The sequence below is a fragment of the Rhinopithecus bieti genome, unplaced genomic scaffold, assembly GCF_001698545.2.
Source record: "Rhinopithecus bieti isolate Rb0 unplaced genomic scaffold, ASM169854v2 scaffold_34281, whole genome shotgun sequence".
Taxonomy (NCBI): domain Eukaryota; kingdom Metazoa; phylum Chordata; class Mammalia; order Primates; family Cercopithecidae; genus Rhinopithecus; species Rhinopithecus bieti.
This window is the reverse complement of record NW_016814762.1, coordinates 1763578-1781048: the sequence shown is the minus strand read 5'-3', so window position 1 is coordinate 1781048 and position 17471 is coordinate 1763578. Positions and strand designations below refer to the sequence as shown.

The window sequence follows — 17471 nt, the reverse complement described above, 5'->3', positions numbered from 1 at the left end:
TCTCTCCCTCTCCCCCTCCCCCCTCCCTCTGCCATATGAGGACACAGTGAGAAGATGGATGTCTGCAAGCCAAAAGGAGGTTCCTCATGGGGAACCAAATTGGCTGGCACCTTGATTTGGGAGTGCTGGTCTCCAGAAATGTGAGAAAATAAATTTCTGTTGTTTAAGCCACTCCATTTATGGTATTTTAGTATGGCATCCTGAGATGACTAAAACACCAGCTTTGTGATGCTGGCAAGTTATTTAATCTCTCCAGGCCTCAGATTTCTCCTTCCTAAGATGGGATAATGCTGCCCACAAAATTGTGGGCTGTTGAATGGGATAGCATATGTAAAGGGCCATTCCTAGCACAATATCTGGCATGCAGTACAGTTCCGAAACAAAGACTCTTGTTTGTTACTGCTTGTACTTCAGCATTTTATACTTAGGGTTTCCACTCTTCTGCAGATGTCTGTCTTGTGTAGTAGAGTGTAAAATCACAAAGCATGGATTTCAGCCCTCTCTCATTGGGCTGGAATAGGCCCCATCTCTAGCAAGTGAGCCCGGTGGCAGCCTCACTTCCGTGTCCCAACACAGCTTTGTTTCTCCCTGCTGATCACACAGGCAGAAATAACTCTTCTAAATTAACCAGAAAACAGTTTTTTGAAGTTACTTAAGTTCATGGTTAATGTTTTATCATTCATATTTAATATAATTTGATATAGGATGAGAGTGACCATATTACTTATTGTCACCGTATTACTCCTAAAAGAAGAAGGTCTTGTTTAAAATAACTGAAATTATGTAACATTTTGACCCACAAATTGATTTTATTATATTGCTAGCCCTAGAAAAATTGTTTCATTCAAAAAACACTTTCAAAATGTTTTTAAATAAAATATGTACACATTAAAGCAAAATAAAAATTACATCTTTATGTTAATCTTCTGAACATTAAGATTAATAAGCAGAATACTTCGTCTTCATACTTTTGCACTTTATTAGTCTCATATCTGTATCCAATATTTTTCTGAAGAATATATGGATTTTTCCATATGGTCTTGTTTTCTTCTCTTTTTTCTTTTCCTTTTTTTCAGATGGAGTCTTGCTTTGTCACCCAGGCTGGAGTGCAATGGCGTAATCTGGGCTCACCGCAACCTCCGCCTCCTGGGTTCAAGTGATTCTCCTGCCTCAGCCTCCTGAGTAGCTGGGATTACAGACATGTGCCACCATGCCCAGCTAATTTTGTATTTTTAGTAGAGATGGGTTTCTCCATGTTGGTCAGGCTGGTCTTCAACTTCTGACGTCAGGTGATCCACCTATCTCGGCATCCCAAAATGCTGGGATTACAGATGTGAGCCACCATGCCCAGCCCCTATTTTCTTTTTTTTTAGTGACAGAATCTTGCTCTGTTGCTCAGGCCGGAGTGCAGTGGTACAATGACAGCTCACTACAGCTTCAAGCTCCTGCCATGCTTGGCTAAGTTTTTTTTATTTTTTGCAAAGACAAGGTCTTACCATGTTGGCCAGGCTGGTCTTGAATTGCTGGCTTCAAATGATCCTCCTGCCTCAGCCTCCCAAAGCACTGGTATTATAGGCATGAGCCACTGCATCTAGCCTCTTACTTTTATTTTCTTAATAAAAGTGCTTGCAATATGCTTCAGAATTGCATGTTATAATTAGTAAATTTGGAACTGTTGACATCTTCAATTGAGTGTCTGTAAACATGTAAAAAATTGACAAAATACTCTCAACAAATGCTGAAGTATCTGGTAAACTAAGCTAAATGGAAGAGAGTCAATTCCATTTTTGAAAGATTAAATTGTATATATATTTCAGCTGAAATATTTTCACAGGTATTGTCTCTGCTTTTGTCCAGAGTACCTTTCTTTGACAAGTTTGATATAAGAAAAAAACCTGTCGAAGCTGTCTCTTTTTATTATTCTGTCTCTATTTATGATTCTTCTGAAATTTTTGCCAAGTTCAGTTACTTCAGAATCAAATCATTTCCAGTTAAAAATAGGAATTCCATCCAAGATTCTTTTCCCAAAAAGAAACAGAAGACATGTGACCAGGTGTGGTGGGTCACGCCTGTAATCCCTGCACTCTTGAGAGGCTCAGGCAGGTGGATCACTTGAGGTCAGGAGTTCGGGACCAACATGGCCAACATGGTGAAACCCTGTCTCTACTGAAAATTCAAAAATTAGCCATAGTGGCGTGTGTCTGTGGTTCCAGCTACTCAGGAGGCTGAAGCGGGAGAATTACTTAAACCCAGGAGGTGGAGGTTGCAGTGAGCCAAGATCGTGCCACTGCACTCCAGCCTGGGTAGCAGAGTGTGACTCCATCTCAACATGAGGCTGGGCGCAGTGGTTCATGCCTGTAATCCCAGCACTTTGGAAAGCTGAGGCGGTCAAATCACCTGAGGTAAGGAGTTCGAGACCAGCCTGGCCAACATGGTGAAACTTGTCTCAACCAAAACTACAAAAATCAGCCGAGCATGATGGAGGACACCTGTAGTCCCAGTTACTTGGGCGGCTGAGGCAGGAGAATGGCGTGAACCCAGGAAGCGGAGCTTGCAGTGAGCTGAGATCCTGCCACTGCACTCCAAGCCTGGGCGACAGCGAGACTCCGTCGTAAAAACAAAACAAAACAAAACACCAAACTGTTATTTGCAGAAAATGCATGTACTTAGAAAATCTAAGATAATTTACAAACTATTAAGAAAACTAGCCGGGCGCAGTGGCTCACGCCTGTAATCCCAGCACTTTGGGAGGCTGAGGCGGGCGGATCACGAGGTCAGGAGATGGAGACCATCCTGGCTAACACGGTGAAACCCCGTCTCTACTAAAATACAAAAAATTAGCCGGGCGTGGTGGTGCACGCCTGTAGTCCCAGCTACTTGGAGGCTGAGGCAGGAGAATGGCGTGAACCCTAGAGGCGGAGCTTGCAGTGAGCCGAGATGGCGCCAGTGTACTCCGGCCTGGGCGACAAAGCGAGACTCAGTCTCAAAAAAGAGAAAACTAACACATGAATTTCATGTGTATTAGATGTAATACAGGGTCAGTGCACCATCAGTTACATTTCTATATACCAGCAATAAACAAAGACAAAGGTAACACTGCAATGCAGACAAAGGCGGGGTGGCAGGGGGTAGGTCTCTTCAGTAAATGACGCTGGGACAATAAAACATTTCTGTGATGGGAAAATATTTCAGAGCCCCTTATACCATTCACAGAAATCAATTTCAGATGGATAGCAGTTTATAAAATGTGAAACAGTAAAGTTTTTTTTTTATTTTGAGACGGAGTCTAGCTCTCACCAGGCTGGAGTACAGTGGCATGATCTCGGCTCATTGTAACCTCTGCCTCCCGGGTTCAAGCGATTCTCCTGCCTCAACCTCTCTAGTAGCTGGGATTACAGGTGCGCACCATCATGCCCTGCTAATTTGTGTGTTTTTAGTAGAGACGGGGTTTCACCATGTTGGCCAGGATGGTCTCGATCTCTTGACCTCATGATCCACCCACCTTGGCCTCCCAAAAGTGCTAGGATTATAGGCATGAGCTACTGCGCCCAGCCGAAACAGTAAAACTTTTTAAAGGAAAATGAGAAGATCATTTTGTGACCTTGGAGTAGGCAAAAACTTGAACAGGACACAAAAGATGCTAAACTGTAAGTAAATGGATAAATAATGAATTATGGCAAAACCGAGAACTGTTTATCAAAAGACAGTATTAACAGAATATGAAGGCAACCTGAACAGTGGTGGAAAATGTTTTCTGGCAAAGGACTTAACATAAAATATGTAGAGGCCAGGCGCAGTGGCTCACGCCTGTAATCCCAACACTTTGGGAGGCCAAGGGAGGCAGATCACTTGAGTCCAGGAGTTCGAGACCAGCCTGGCCAATATGGCAAAACCCCATCTCTACAAAAAAACACAAAAATTAGCCACGTATGGTGGCACATACCTGTAATCCCAGCTACTCAGGAGGCTGAGGCAGGAGAATCGCTTGAACCTGGGAGGCAGAGGTTTCAGTGAGCCGAGATCACGTCACTGCACCCCAGCCTGGGTAACAGAGCGAAACTCCATCTCAAAAAAAATGTGTTTGTGTGTGTGCGTGCGTGTGTGTATATATAAAGAACTCTTACATTTCAGTGAGAAAGTATTTTCATTGAAAAGAAACGCAGTACAACCTAAAATAAATTGGCAAAAGACATTTAACAGGCAGTTCACAAGCAGGCTATGCAAATGAAAAGGATTCAACTTTATTGGGTCATCAGAAGAATAATTATTAAAACTACAGTACTACCACACAGTCATCAGAACGGTTAAAATGAAAAAGACAATACCAAATATTGACAAGAATGTAGAGCAGCAGTTGGTGTGTTGGTTGTGTAAGATTGGCACAACAGGCCGGGCGCGGTGGCTCAAGCCTGTAATCCCAGCACTTTGGGAGGCCGAGGTGGGTGGATCACGAGGTCAGGAGATCGAGACCATCTTGGCTAGCATGGTGAAACCTCGTCTCTACTAAAAAATACAAAAAACTAGCCGGGCGCGTTGGCGGGCGCCTGTAGTCCCAGCTACTTGGGAGGCTGAGGCAGGAGAATGGCGTGAACCCGGGAGGCGGAGCTTGCAGTGAGCTGAGATCCGGCCACTGCACTCCAGCCTGGGTGACAGAGCGAGACTCCGTCTCAAAAAAAAAAAAAAAAAAAAGATTGGCACAACATTTGGAAAACTGGCTGTAAATACGCAAGCTGCACATGCACACACACACATATATATGCATATGTATGTATATAATATAAACTGTGATCTAGCAGTTCTACTCCAAGGCATGATGGCAACAGGAGTGAATATGTATATTCATCACAAAATATGTACTAGGACATTTATAACAGTATTATTATTAATAGCTAGAAATTGTAAACCGCAAATGGCCATTAACAGTGAAATTTATAAAGTGCTTGGTCACACAAATACAATGAGAATGAAAAGCTACAACTAACACCAGTATGTGTGAGTTCCTCAAAAATATTGAGGGTACAGAACAGGCCAGTTATTGTGCCTTACTCTTGTAATCCCAGCACTTTGGGAGGCCAAGACAGGAAGGAGGGTTGTTTCAGGAGTTCAAGAGCCTGAAATTTAAAAATCTCAAAAATTTTAAAAAATTGACTGGGCACAGTGGCTCATGCCTGTAATCTCAGCGCTTTGGGAAGCTGAGGCAGGCAGATCACAAGGTCAGGAGTTCGAGACCAGCTTGGCCAGTATGGTGAAACCCCATCTCAACTAAAAATACAAAAATTAGTTGGGTATGGTGGTGGGTTTCTGTAGTCCAAGCTACTTGGGAGGCTGAGGCAGGAGAATTGCTTGAACACGGCAGGCAGAGGTTGCAGTGAGCTGAGATCGCGCCACTGTACTCCACCCTGGGTGACAGAGCTAGACTCCATCTCAAAAAAAAAAAAAAAAAATTTTTTTAAATTAGCCAGGCATGGTGGCACACATTTGTAGTCCTAGTTACTTGGGAGGTTAAGGTAGGTAGGATCACTTGAGCCCGGGTGGTCAAGGCTGCAGTGAGCCATGATTGCGCCATTGCACTTCAGCCTGGGCAACAGACTGTCTCAAAAAAATAAATAATTTTAAAAATAGCACGTTATATGAATAGATTTATGTAAAAGTACAAAGTTGGGTAAAACCAATACATGCTTTTTTACCCCCCATTTGTTTATTTCTATAGAAAGTAAACGAGGCAAAATTAAGCAAAACACCTCTTGGTAATAAATAATAGGAAAGCCATAAGTAGATTCACAAAATTATGGATAGTGGTCACCTCTAGGAACAAGAGGGAAACAGGGTAGAGCAGCACAGAAACTGAAATGCCCAAGGTCTATTCATCGTTAACACATGCTTTAGAAGTAAGGGTTATGGTGCCCTCTTGGGTGGAGGGGGCTAATTACTGGAATGGAGCAGGAGACTTCCAGGATGCTGATACTGTTTTGTTTCTTCATATGGTTCTAGTTATGTGGGTGAGTTCAATTTGTGAAAATTCATCAAGCTGGGTTTAGGACAGTGTGGTCCTGTAGAATTAATATACAAACCATATACTGTAATTTAAATTTTCTAGGAAAAAATAAAGTAAAATTTTCTAGAAGCCCATTTTAAAAGTTAGAAAAAGAAACAAGTGTGATTTTTTACATTTTGTTTAACCCAGTATACCCAAAAGTATTATTTGAACATATAACCAATATAAAAATTTATTGAGATATATTATTTTAGTAATGAGTATTTGAAATTCAGGGGTATAGTCTGCTTACGTCGCTTCTCAACTCAGATTAATCTTTTTTTCTTTTTTGAGACAAGGTCTCGCTATACCACAAACTCCTAGGCTCAACTGATCATCCCACCTCAGCCTGGTACTACAGGTGTGTGCCACTGTACCCAATAGACTATTCATATTTCAAGTGTGCAGTAGTTATCTGTGGTATGTGGCTGTCATATTGGACAGCATAGCCTTAAGATACATGTACTTTTTTATATGTATAAAATACTGAAATAAAATATTTCAAAGGTGTTTCTATAGATGAAGATATTTCTGAGTACAGTTATAAAGATTCAAATTTAAATTGTATTTTCATCTTTTAGTGTCTTTAAGTTTGAATGTGTTCTTTACACACTTGGTTGTTTTTTGTTTGTTTTTGAGATGGAGTCTTTTTCCATTTCCTAGACTGGAGTGCAGTGGCACAATCTCAGCTCACTGCAACCTCCGGTTCCTGGGTTCAAGCCATTCTCCTGCCTCAGCCTCCCGAATAACTGAGATTACAGCCACCCTTCATCATGCCCAGCTAATTTTTGTATTTTTAGTAGAGACAGGGTTTCACCGTGTTGGCCACACTGGTCTCGAACTCCTGACCTCAGGTGATCCGCCACACTTGGTTGTTTTTTTGTTTTTTTGTTTTTTTGTTTTTTGAGACGGAGTCTCGCTCTGTCGCCCAGGCTGGAATGCAGTGGCCGCATCTCAGCACACTGCAAGCTCCGCCTCCCGGGTTTACGCCATTCTCCTGCCTCAGCCTCCCGAATAGCTGGGACTACAAGTGCCCACCACCTCGCCCGGCTAGTTTTTTGTATTTTTTAGTAGAGACGGGGTTTCACCGTGTTAGCCAGGATGGTCTCGATCTCCTGACCTTGTGATCCGCCCGTCTCGGCCTCCCAAAGTGCTGGGATTACAGGCTTGAGCCACCGCGCCCGGCCACACACTTGGTTTTTTAATATAATTCTCTAAAAACTTGAAAAACATGAAAATTTTGGTACTTCACCATTGAATAATCAGATTTCCAACTAATTTAAATAAAATGTTACTACAAAGACTCATTTACCAAAAGAAGGTCAATATTATTGTAGGAACTAGGTTGGTTTTAGCATAGTTCTTCAGAAGACTCAAGTTTTTAAAATCCAGTGTGTTACTGTCATGAGATATTTTTTTAATCATCATTAGCTTTGTCACAGTTCTACAGTTCAGTTACTTTATGGATATATAAAGATATTTGTAAGTTATGTAAACTATAACCTTTTTTTTTTTTTTTTTTTTTTGAGACGGAGTCTTGCTCTGTCGCCCAGGCTGTGGAGTGCAGTGGCGTGATCTCGGCTCACTGCAAGCTCCACCTCCCGGGTTCACGCCATTCTCCTGCCTCAGCCTCCCCAGTAGCTGGGACTACAAGCGCCGCCACCACGCCCAGCTAATTTTTTGTATTTTTGGTAGAGATGGGGTTTCACTGTGTTAGTCAGGATGGTCTCGATCTCCTGACCTCATGATTCACCTGCCTCAGCCTCCCAAAGTGCTGGGATTACAGGTGTGAGCCACCATGCCTGGCCTATATAAACTATAACTTCTAAATGATAGAATGCTTCATTTCTTTGGATACAGTTATAAATTACATGTGTACCACGACTAGTTCCTAGTAAATTTCTAATTCAATGAGAATGTTATTTTTTATACAGTGTGTTCCACCAACATTTGTATTATCAATATAAGCCAATAATTTTATCTTCATTGTTGTACTTTTTAAATGACTTTGTTTTGGCAATCACAAAACAGTAGTTCACCTTCAGTATAATGACCCTGCAAAGTTTTTTTTTTTTTTTTTTGAGACGGAGTCTCGCTCTGTCGCCCAGGCTGGAGTGCAGTGGCCAGATCTCAGCTCACTGCAAGCTCCGCCTCCCGGGTTCACGCCATTCTCCTGCCTCAGCCTCCCGAGTAGCTGGGACTACAGGCACCGCCACCTCGCCCGGCTAGTTTTTTGTATTTTTTGGTAGAGACGGGGTTTCACCGTGTTAGCCAGGATGGTCTCGATCTCCTGACCTCATGATCCGCCCGTCTCGGCCTCCCAAAGTGCTGGGATTACAGGCTTGAGCCACCGCGCCCGGCCGCAAAGTTTTATTTGATTCCATGATTGGATTAGAAAAATTGAACCATTATTGGAATTGGTGAATTTTCTATTTGAAGTACCTGATGACACTGCTGTAAAATTAGTGTCTTTTGTTTGCAAGGTTTTCTGTTCATGATGCAACATATAAACAGCTTTACTTTTCATATGCAAAATATCTGGGTGAAATTAATTTGGAAGAGTCATTTAAGTGAAAAGTTACGCTCTACAGATTGATACATTAAATGTACCATTTGCAGCTGCACATACTGATTGTCTTTTATGTAAATACTGATGCTTCTTCAGCAGATTTATTTCTTTTGGTTTTCATGTGATCAGTGATACCATTCTGGTCCCCAAAGAGAATAGTAAAGGTCGATATTTTGTGCAAATGAGATGTTCATCGTCAACTTTCTTGGAAACAAATTTGATTCTTAATTTTTTAATTAAGCATGAACTTCTAGTTTTTAACCTCTGCTGCAGAAAGGTAAGTGTTACCAAACTGTAAAATATATATAGTTGTAGATTTAGACAATAAATAAAGACACAATTTGAATACAGTGAATAGAGAATTAGTACAAGAGTGGTCAGAATATTCTGTGTATGCTCTATGACAGAACTGCTAAGCCTTTATTTTCCACGTGGATTTCATTTACACCCAACCATGTTTTATGATGACCCCACCTGGCTACATTATGCAGGTTGTGGTATAGACTTTGGAGTAACAGACTAGTAGTATAACAAGTGGCTGGTGGGGACAGGAGAATTGAAAACCTTATCCCACCCGAACCTGAATGGAGTTAGTTGTTCCTAGCCATTTGAGCCTGCTTTGTGGGTGAGCACGTGGTTTTTATTAGCAGGTGCCCTTTATGCTGTCCTTGAAAGGGAGGTGTTAGATTGCAGCAGGAAAGGATCAGGATAATACTGATAATTGCTAATTGTCTTTCCATTTTACCATTTGTTAAAGTGTGAATTCTGTTCACTGCACATACATCTCACATGTTATTAGAAAATACCAAGACAAGCTGGTCACGGTGGCTTATGCCTGTGATCCCAGCACTTTGGGAGATGGAGGCAGGAGAATCACTTGATACCAGGAGTTCAAGACCAGCCTGGGCAACACAGCGAGACCCCATCTCTATATAAAAAATTCTAAAAATTAGCTCTGGTGGCACACACCTATAGTCCCTGCTACTTGGGAGCCTGAGGCAGGAGGATCACTTGAGCCTCGGAGGTTGAGGCTGCGATGAGCTGTGATCATGCCACTGCACTCCAGCGTGGGCTTGAGAGCGAGACCTCTTCTCTAAAAAAAAGAGGAAAGAAAAGATCAAAACAGAAGATGGAACAAGAAAGTGAGGGCTACCAGATATCTCCTGGCTTATTTTGCTGCAAATATTAATAATAATACTTTTTATTCTTTTTTTGAAATGGAGTTTCGCTCTTGTTGCCCAGGCTGCAGTGCAATGGTGTGATCTCAGCTCACTGCAACCTCCGCCTCCTGGGTTCAAGTGATTCTTCTGCCTCAGCCTCCCGAGTAGTTGGGATTACAGGGGCCTGCCACCATGCCTGGCTAATTTTTTGTATTTGGTTTTTAGTAGAGACGGGGTTCACCATGTTGGCCAGGCTGGTTTCTTGAACTCCCAACCTCAGGTGATCCACCGGCCTTGGCCTTCCAAAGTGCTTGAGCTTACAGGTGTGAGCCACCACGCCAGGCCCACAGTTTTTTCCTGTCATGAGCAAATGTGTCCCAGTTGATCCCTAAGTGTATAGAAAGCCCTGGGAAATTGGAAACAGCATTATTTTGTGGATACCTCTGGCTTATATGGTATGTCATGAGAATATAGTAGTTCCATGTCATGATGTTCAGTCAAATGTTTGAAGTGCATCTTTCCATTCTGTTTACGTTATAGACATTGTCACTGAAAAATTGGAGTATCAGAAAACCCCACTGACAGTGACAAATAAAGGATTTATCATACAGAACAAGATATCCAGCAGTACACAGTCCAGGCCTGGTATAGCAATTATGTTATCAGTGGCCCGGGGCCTTTTTTTTTTTTTTTTTTTTTTGACCCTGACATGATATAAGATCTTTTAGTCTTGCTGCCGTAGCATGCTCACTGCGTGACTATGTCCTCATTAGTATGTTTGCAAGATGGCTGCTGCATCTCTGAGCACTGCATCAGTTCCTAAGAAGGTAGAATGGTGAAATGTCTCAAACTTTCTTGGAAGCCCCATTAGGTGACTTGTATTTCTGTCTCATTGGCTACAACTGAGTTACGTGGCCACCCCTTGCTGCGGTGAATCTAGGAAAGTGAGTAGTATTGATGACTTTTCTGGTATTGTTTTGGATCTTTTAGTTTCTTCAAGTGTACCATCAAAAATCCTAGTATTCTGACCAGGCGCAGTGGCTCACGCCTGTAAGCCCAGGATTTTGGGAGGTCAAGACAGGCAAATCACTGAGGTCAGGAGTTAGTCCCAGCTACTCGGGAGGCTGAGGCAAGAGAATTGCTTGAACTTGGGTGGTTGCAGTGAGCAGAGAACACACTACTGCACTCCAGCCTGGGCAACAGAGTGAGACTGTGTCTCAGAAAAAAAAAAAATATAGTTTTCAGAAGTGTGTGACGGCAAAGGCCAAGCATCCTAGGTTGTACACAGTAAGGGAGCTCTTTTAAGTTGGGGGCATTGTGGTCAGATTGTGCTTTAAAGGCATATTCTGATGGCTGTGTGGTAGATTGGGTTGAGGGGTGACCAAATGGAAGCAAGGAGAGACTGTCGAGGAGACTTTTGCAATGGAAGTGAGATTTTTAGGGGCCTGAACTAGGAAACTTTTTATAGGAATGAAGAGGAAACTGAAGATTCCAAAAATATGTAGGACATCAAGTGGGTAGGACTCAGTGGTTGGTTGACTGTGGAGACAAGGAGAGAATGAAGAAGAGTCAAAGATGATGGCTCAGGTTTCTAGCAGAAAAAAAAAATGGTGCCACCAACAGAGACCATAAAAGAGGAGAGGAGAAAGTTTAAGTTGGTTACCTTTTTAGACACAACGAGTCCTGAGGTATATGGGTTTCTTTCATGTGCAAATCTTTAGCCACTAACTGGGAAAAGACAGATTTGTTATATGTTAACAAATATATTTTCCTTAATAATTTCCCTTGAGATTTTATTTGCTTTTTGTTGTCCAGAAGTTTCCAACATTTGTGTAGTCAGTGCTGTTCATCTTCATTTATATTTCTGGCTTTAGTTCATAGAGAGAGCCTTTCTTTTCCACAAATGATAGAAGTATTTACCACATTTTTTTCTTGTTCTTCTCTGCCTTAAATGTTGTATTGATCAGGATTTTATTTTGATGAGTAGGATTAAGTAAGTAAAGAAAACGGAAGAGCATTTTCGGTTGTTAGAATATGATTAACATGACTTCGTTTCCAAGGTGTAGTATAAAATATGAAATACTGAATTTTCTTTTAAAAGTACCTCTGACATTTTTGTTTTAATGCTGTTGATGTTTCAGAAATACTCTGCTGTTTGTTTCTGTCAGAATTAAAAAGGCTGGACAAGGTGGCTTGCACCTGTAATCCCAACACTTAGGGAGGCCGAGACGGGAGGATCTCTTGAGGCCAGGATTTTGACACCAGCCTGGTCAACATAGCAAGACCCAGTCTCTACAAAAACTAAAAAAAAAAAATTAACCAGGTGCAGTGGTGCGTGCCTGTATTCCCAGCTGCTTGGGAGGCTGAGGCAGGAGAATTACTGTAATGGGGTTAAGCCTTGGATTTTCAGGTTGTGGTGAGCCGTGATTCCACCACCGCACTTGTTCTCCAGCCTGAGTAACAGAGGGGTACGCTGTTTTTTGTTTGTTTGTTTTTATTTTCTTTTCCTTTTTTTTGAGACGGGGTTTCGCTCTTGTTGCCTAGGCTGGAGTTCAATGGCGCAATATTGGCACACTGCAACCTCCGCCTCCCGGGTTTTAAGCTATTCTCCTGCCTCAGCCTCCCAAGTAGCTGGGTTTACAAGCATGCGCCACAACGTCCAGTTAATTACTGTATTTTTAGTAGAGATGGGGTTTCACCATGTTGGTCAGGCTGGTCGCGAACTCCTTACTTCAAGTGATCTGCCCACCTCGGCCTCCCAAAGTGCTGGGATTACAGGCGTGAGCCATCGTGCCCAGCTGCTGTTTCAGGAAAAAAAAACAAAAAGACCCCCAGATCTTGTATTTTTTTATAAATCAAAATTAAAATAGGTATTTCATGTATTCTGACAGCAGGAGGATGCATTAGCACAACAGGCCTTTGAAGAGGCTCGGAGAAGGACACGCGAATTTGAAGATAGAGACAGGTCTCATCGGGAGGAAATGGAGGTGAGAGTTTCACAGCTGCTGGCAGTAACTGGTTAGTACTTTCCCCCAAACTCTCAGGCTGTGTTTGTGATGTTTGTGCATAATGCTTTTAATGGTTTAATTTTGTCTTTCATTTTAAAAGTTGTATTCTCTGACTTTGTATTTATTAAATGTAATTGCTGTAAAGAAATTTATTCTAATTTTAAGGTTGTACATCAATTCCTCATTCATTGATTTTCATAAAATCATTTACTATAATAAGGTATATTTTCTCTTAATTCATTTACTCAACATCTCACCTATTTTTTTTCTTATTTTCAAATTATTTGTAAAACTAGCTTATGTTAACATAGACTGCATATTTTTAGAACGTTATTAAAACTCTTTGGAGTAATATTACTTTCCATTTTCCTATGAATATTTATCTTGATTTTGTAGCTATAATTGTCGGTCATTTGTGTGATATTTAAAGGAAAATTTAATATTTTCGAACTATTCAAAGAACGGAATTAACAAACTTTCTTTTAACCTTTCAATTGGAAAATACAGAAACAGAAATCAACATTAACAAATCTGTAGCTTCCTTTGCTGGTTTACTTAGGATAAATTTTTAAAAAAAATAATAATAAATCTATAGCTGAATGAATTATTGTAAGGCTAACATCCTTACAACCGCAGTTTGGTCAAAAAATAAAACTTCCAGCCTGAGCAACTCTGTCTCTACAAAAAGTAAGAAAATTAGCTGGGTGTGGTGGCACATGCCTGTAGCTTTAGTCACTTGGTAGGCCAAGGTAGGAGAATCACTTGAGCCATGGAGTTTGAGGTTACAGTGAGCAGTAATTGTGCCCCTGAATTCCGGCCTAGATGACAGAGTGAGATCCTGCCTCTAGAAAATAAATAAATAAAACATAAATAAAACTTTGACAGCTATCCCAGCAGTTGCTTCCGTATATACATCTAATCATGACTTTCTCATGATTTCTGCTCAAAAGTAATCATTATTTCGATTTTTTTTTTTTTTTTTTTTTTTGAGATAGAATCTTCCTTTGTTGCCCAGGCTGGAGTATAGTGGCGTGATCTCGGCTCACTGCAGCCTCTACCTCCCAGGTTCAAGTGATTCTCCTGCCTCAGCATCCTGAGTAGCTGGGATTACAGGTGCACACCACCATGCCCAGCTAATTTGTGTATTTTTAGTAGAGGCAGGGTTTCACCATGTTGGTCAGGCTGGTCTCGGACCCCTGACCTCATGATCCACCTGCCTGGGCCTCCCAAAGTGTGGAGATTACAAGCGTGAGCCACTGCGTCCGGCCCATTATTTCCATTTTTTTTTTTTGTTTTTTTGAGACGGAGTCTCGCTCTGTCGCCCAGGCTGGAGTGCAGTGTCCGGATCTCAGCTCACTGCAAGCTCCGCCTCCTGGGTTTATGCCTATTCTCCTGCCTCAGCCTCCCCAGTAGCTGGGACTACAGGTGCCTGCCACCTCGCCCGGCTAGTTTTTTGTATTTTTTAGTAGAGACGGGGTTTCACCGTGTTAGCCAGGATGGTCTTGATCTCCTGACTGCGTGATCCGCCTGTCTCGACCTCCCAAAGTGCTGGCATTACAGGCTTGAGCCACCGCGCCCGGCCTTTAGTTAATTTCTTGTGTTTCTTTGGTTTTAGTACCCATTGAAGTTTAGTCTTGCCCAGTTTTAAAATTTGATCTTTTTTCCCCCGCTTTTTCAAATCTACCATGTTGGTTTCTGAATTTTGATGTGTCTTTTAATTGACAATAGAATTTTAACCTTTTTTACACAAAATTGTACCTTGCTTTAAGCAGACCTCAATTACAAAAATTAATATTCAAAGTATATACAAATTGTTCAGAAATACCGATTTTTTTAAAAAAGTATATTCTAGGGCCAGGTGCGATGGCTCACACCTGTAATCCCAGCACTTTGGGAGGCTGAGGCGGGAGGATTGCTTGAGGCTGGGAGTTTGAGACCATCTTGGGCAAAATAGCAAGCTCCCATCTCTGCAAAATATAAAAAATTGGCCAGCATAGTGGCACATGCCTTTCGTCCTAGCTACTCAGGAGGCTGAGGCAGGAGGATAGCTTGAACCTAGGAGCTTAAGGCTGCAGGAGCTGTGATCATGCCACTGTACTCCAGTCTGGATGACAGAGCAGGACCCTACCTCAAAAAAAAAGAAAAAAAGCCTGGGCGCGGTGGCTCAAGCCTGTAATCCAAGCACTTTGGGAGGCCGAGACGGGTGGATCACGAGGTCAGGAGATCGAGACCATCCTGGCTAACACGGTGAAACCCCGTCTCTACTAAAAAATACAAAAAACTAGCCGGGCGAGGTGGCGGGCGCCTGTAGTCCCAGCTACTGGGGAGGCTGAGGCAGGAGAATAGGCGTAAACCCGGGAGGCGGAGCTTGCAGTGAGCTGAGATCTGGCCACTGCACTCCAGCCTGGGCGACAGAGCGAGACTCCGAGACTCCGAGACTCCCTCTCAAAAAAAAAAAAAGTATATTCTAGCAAAAATAATCAAGATAAGAACTAATGTGTTTGAAGAAGAATGTCAAATGTTACTGTATATTATGCTTCAAGTTTATAAACTTCGTATCAACATGAACACTTCATACAAGAAGAAATAGAAAAAGCACACATTCATCTTTGGTAATCAAAACACATTAAAATATAATTACAGCATGTCAACTAATAGAACCATTTCCAGGTGTTAAAAATCAATATTATGTACCTAAGATTGTTAAATTCATGTCCTACATACTTTTGGAATCTACAGATAGTAGAATAGTGGTTGCCAGGGGAAATGGGGGTTAGTTATTTAAAGGATATAGAGTTTCAGTTTTGCAAGATGAGAGTTCTAGTTGGTTGCACAACAGTGTGAATGTACTTAACACTACTGAATGTATGCTTTAAAAATGGCTAAGATGGTAAGTTTTATATGTATATTTTATCACTTTTTTTAAGTTTTAAAGTCAGTGTTACATAATGAAGAAAATTTGGGTTTTTTCCAAGCACAAAATTATATGAACACTATTATTTAAATTAAGGTGTGTGTGTGTGGACAGACAGTGGCTAACAGCCCAGACTCTACAGCCAGACAGAAGTCTGAATCTGGCTCTGTCATTTACTTTTCAGCTTGGACAGCTTACTTCACTTTTCTATGACTGAAGTTCCTCATCTACAGAATAGGTGTAATAATCCTGCCTGTCATATGGTCATTGTGAGGATTTTACATGAGTAGATACATGTGAAACCACTTTGAGTATGTGCCATTGACTAGGTGTCATGCTATTATTATTGTTAATTTTTTTTTTTTTTGGAGGCAGTGTCTCACTCTGTCGCCCAGTCTGGAGTGCAGTGGCCGGATCTCAGCTCACTGCAAGCTCCGCCTCCCGGGTTTATGCCATTCTCCTGCCTCAGCCTCCCGAGTAGCTGGGACTAAAGGCGCCCGCCACCTCGCCCGGCTAGTTTTTTGTATTTTAGTAGAGACGGGGTTTGACCGTGTTAGCCAGGGTGGTCTTGATCTCCTGACCTCGTGATCCACCCGTCTCGGCCTCCCAAAGTGCTGGGATTACAGGCTTGAGCCACCGCGCCCGGCCTATTATTAATATTATTTAAAGTACTACATAAAATTTCTGGTTGTGTGTTAAAATATATTTACTTAGAATACATTTAAAAATCAAGCCTATTTAGTGTTTAGTGTATGAAATAAATTTTGTGTGTGTGTGTGTGTATGTGTGATGGAGTCTCACTCTGTCACCCAGGCTGGAGTGCAGTGGCACAATGTCGGCTCACCGCAACCTCTGCCTCCCGGGTTCGAGTGATTATCCTGCCTCAGTCTCCTGAGTAGCTGGGATTACAGGTTCCCGCCACCACACCTGGCTAATTTTTGTATTTTTAGTAGAGACGCGGTTTCACCATGTTGGCCAGGCTGGTCTCAAACTCCTGACCTCAGGTGATCTACCTGCCTCAGCCTCCCAAAGTGCTGGAATTACAGGAATGAGCTGCCGTGCCCAGCCTTGAAATAAAATTTAGTATCTTGTTTTGGGGGGCAGATAGGGTCTCACTCTGTTGCCCAGGCTGGAGTGCAGTGGTGCGAACACGACTCATTGTAGCCTCAACCTCCTGGGCTCAAGCAGTTCTCCCTCCTTGACCTCCCAAAGTGCTGGGAATACATGTGTGAACCACTGCACACAGCCTAAAATTTAGTGTCTTTTAGTGATTGCTAGATCTCTTTGTCAGTGAGTTAATTAATCTAATGGGCTGATAGCAGCTGAGGATATCCCCAAGAATACTTGTTAGCTAAGGGAAGAAAATGGAGGGATATATGTGATGTATTTGTTTTCTTTGATGCTGTTATAATTCTTGTGATTTTCATATGTGAATACAAGACTTCCACACCATGCCCTTTCATTCTATATCTGTAAAATTTAGGATCTTTAAAATGTGTAATATACATTTTTTATAATTCTGAACCTTTTTGCTCATGCCATTTGTTCCCTGATGTAGAATGTTCTTTTCTGTCCGCCAAGGCCCAACCTGAATGTTGTTGTTAAATATCAGACCTTTCCTTAGTCTTCTTAATCATAATCATAAAGCCCTTCCACTCTGTAGCACTTTTTATTTCTACTAGTGTTCTTATTGAACAACATGTTGAAACAATTATAAACATTAGTGCCCTCCACTTTATGGCAGTCCCATGAGATGGAACTGCTGATTTTTGTGTCTTCCACATTA

At 41.8% G+C, this 17471-nt stretch overlaps 1 protein-coding gene across 2 annotated transcripts in view; it reads left to right on the top strand.

The window, feature by feature from the left end:
• CBFB (core-binding factor subunit beta) overlaps positions 1–17471 on the top strand; it is a 79344-nt gene that overhangs the window by 48995 nt on the left and 12878 nt on the right. The window contains exon 5 of one of the 2 annotated variants that reach the window (XM_017852324.1): positions 12655–12781. In XM_017852324.1, the coding sequence (XP_017707813.1) occupies positions 12655–12781 (127 nt within the window). The remainder of the gene's footprint in view (positions 1–12654; positions 12782–17471) is intronic. The other variant, XM_017852322.1, reaches the window with a different exon arrangement.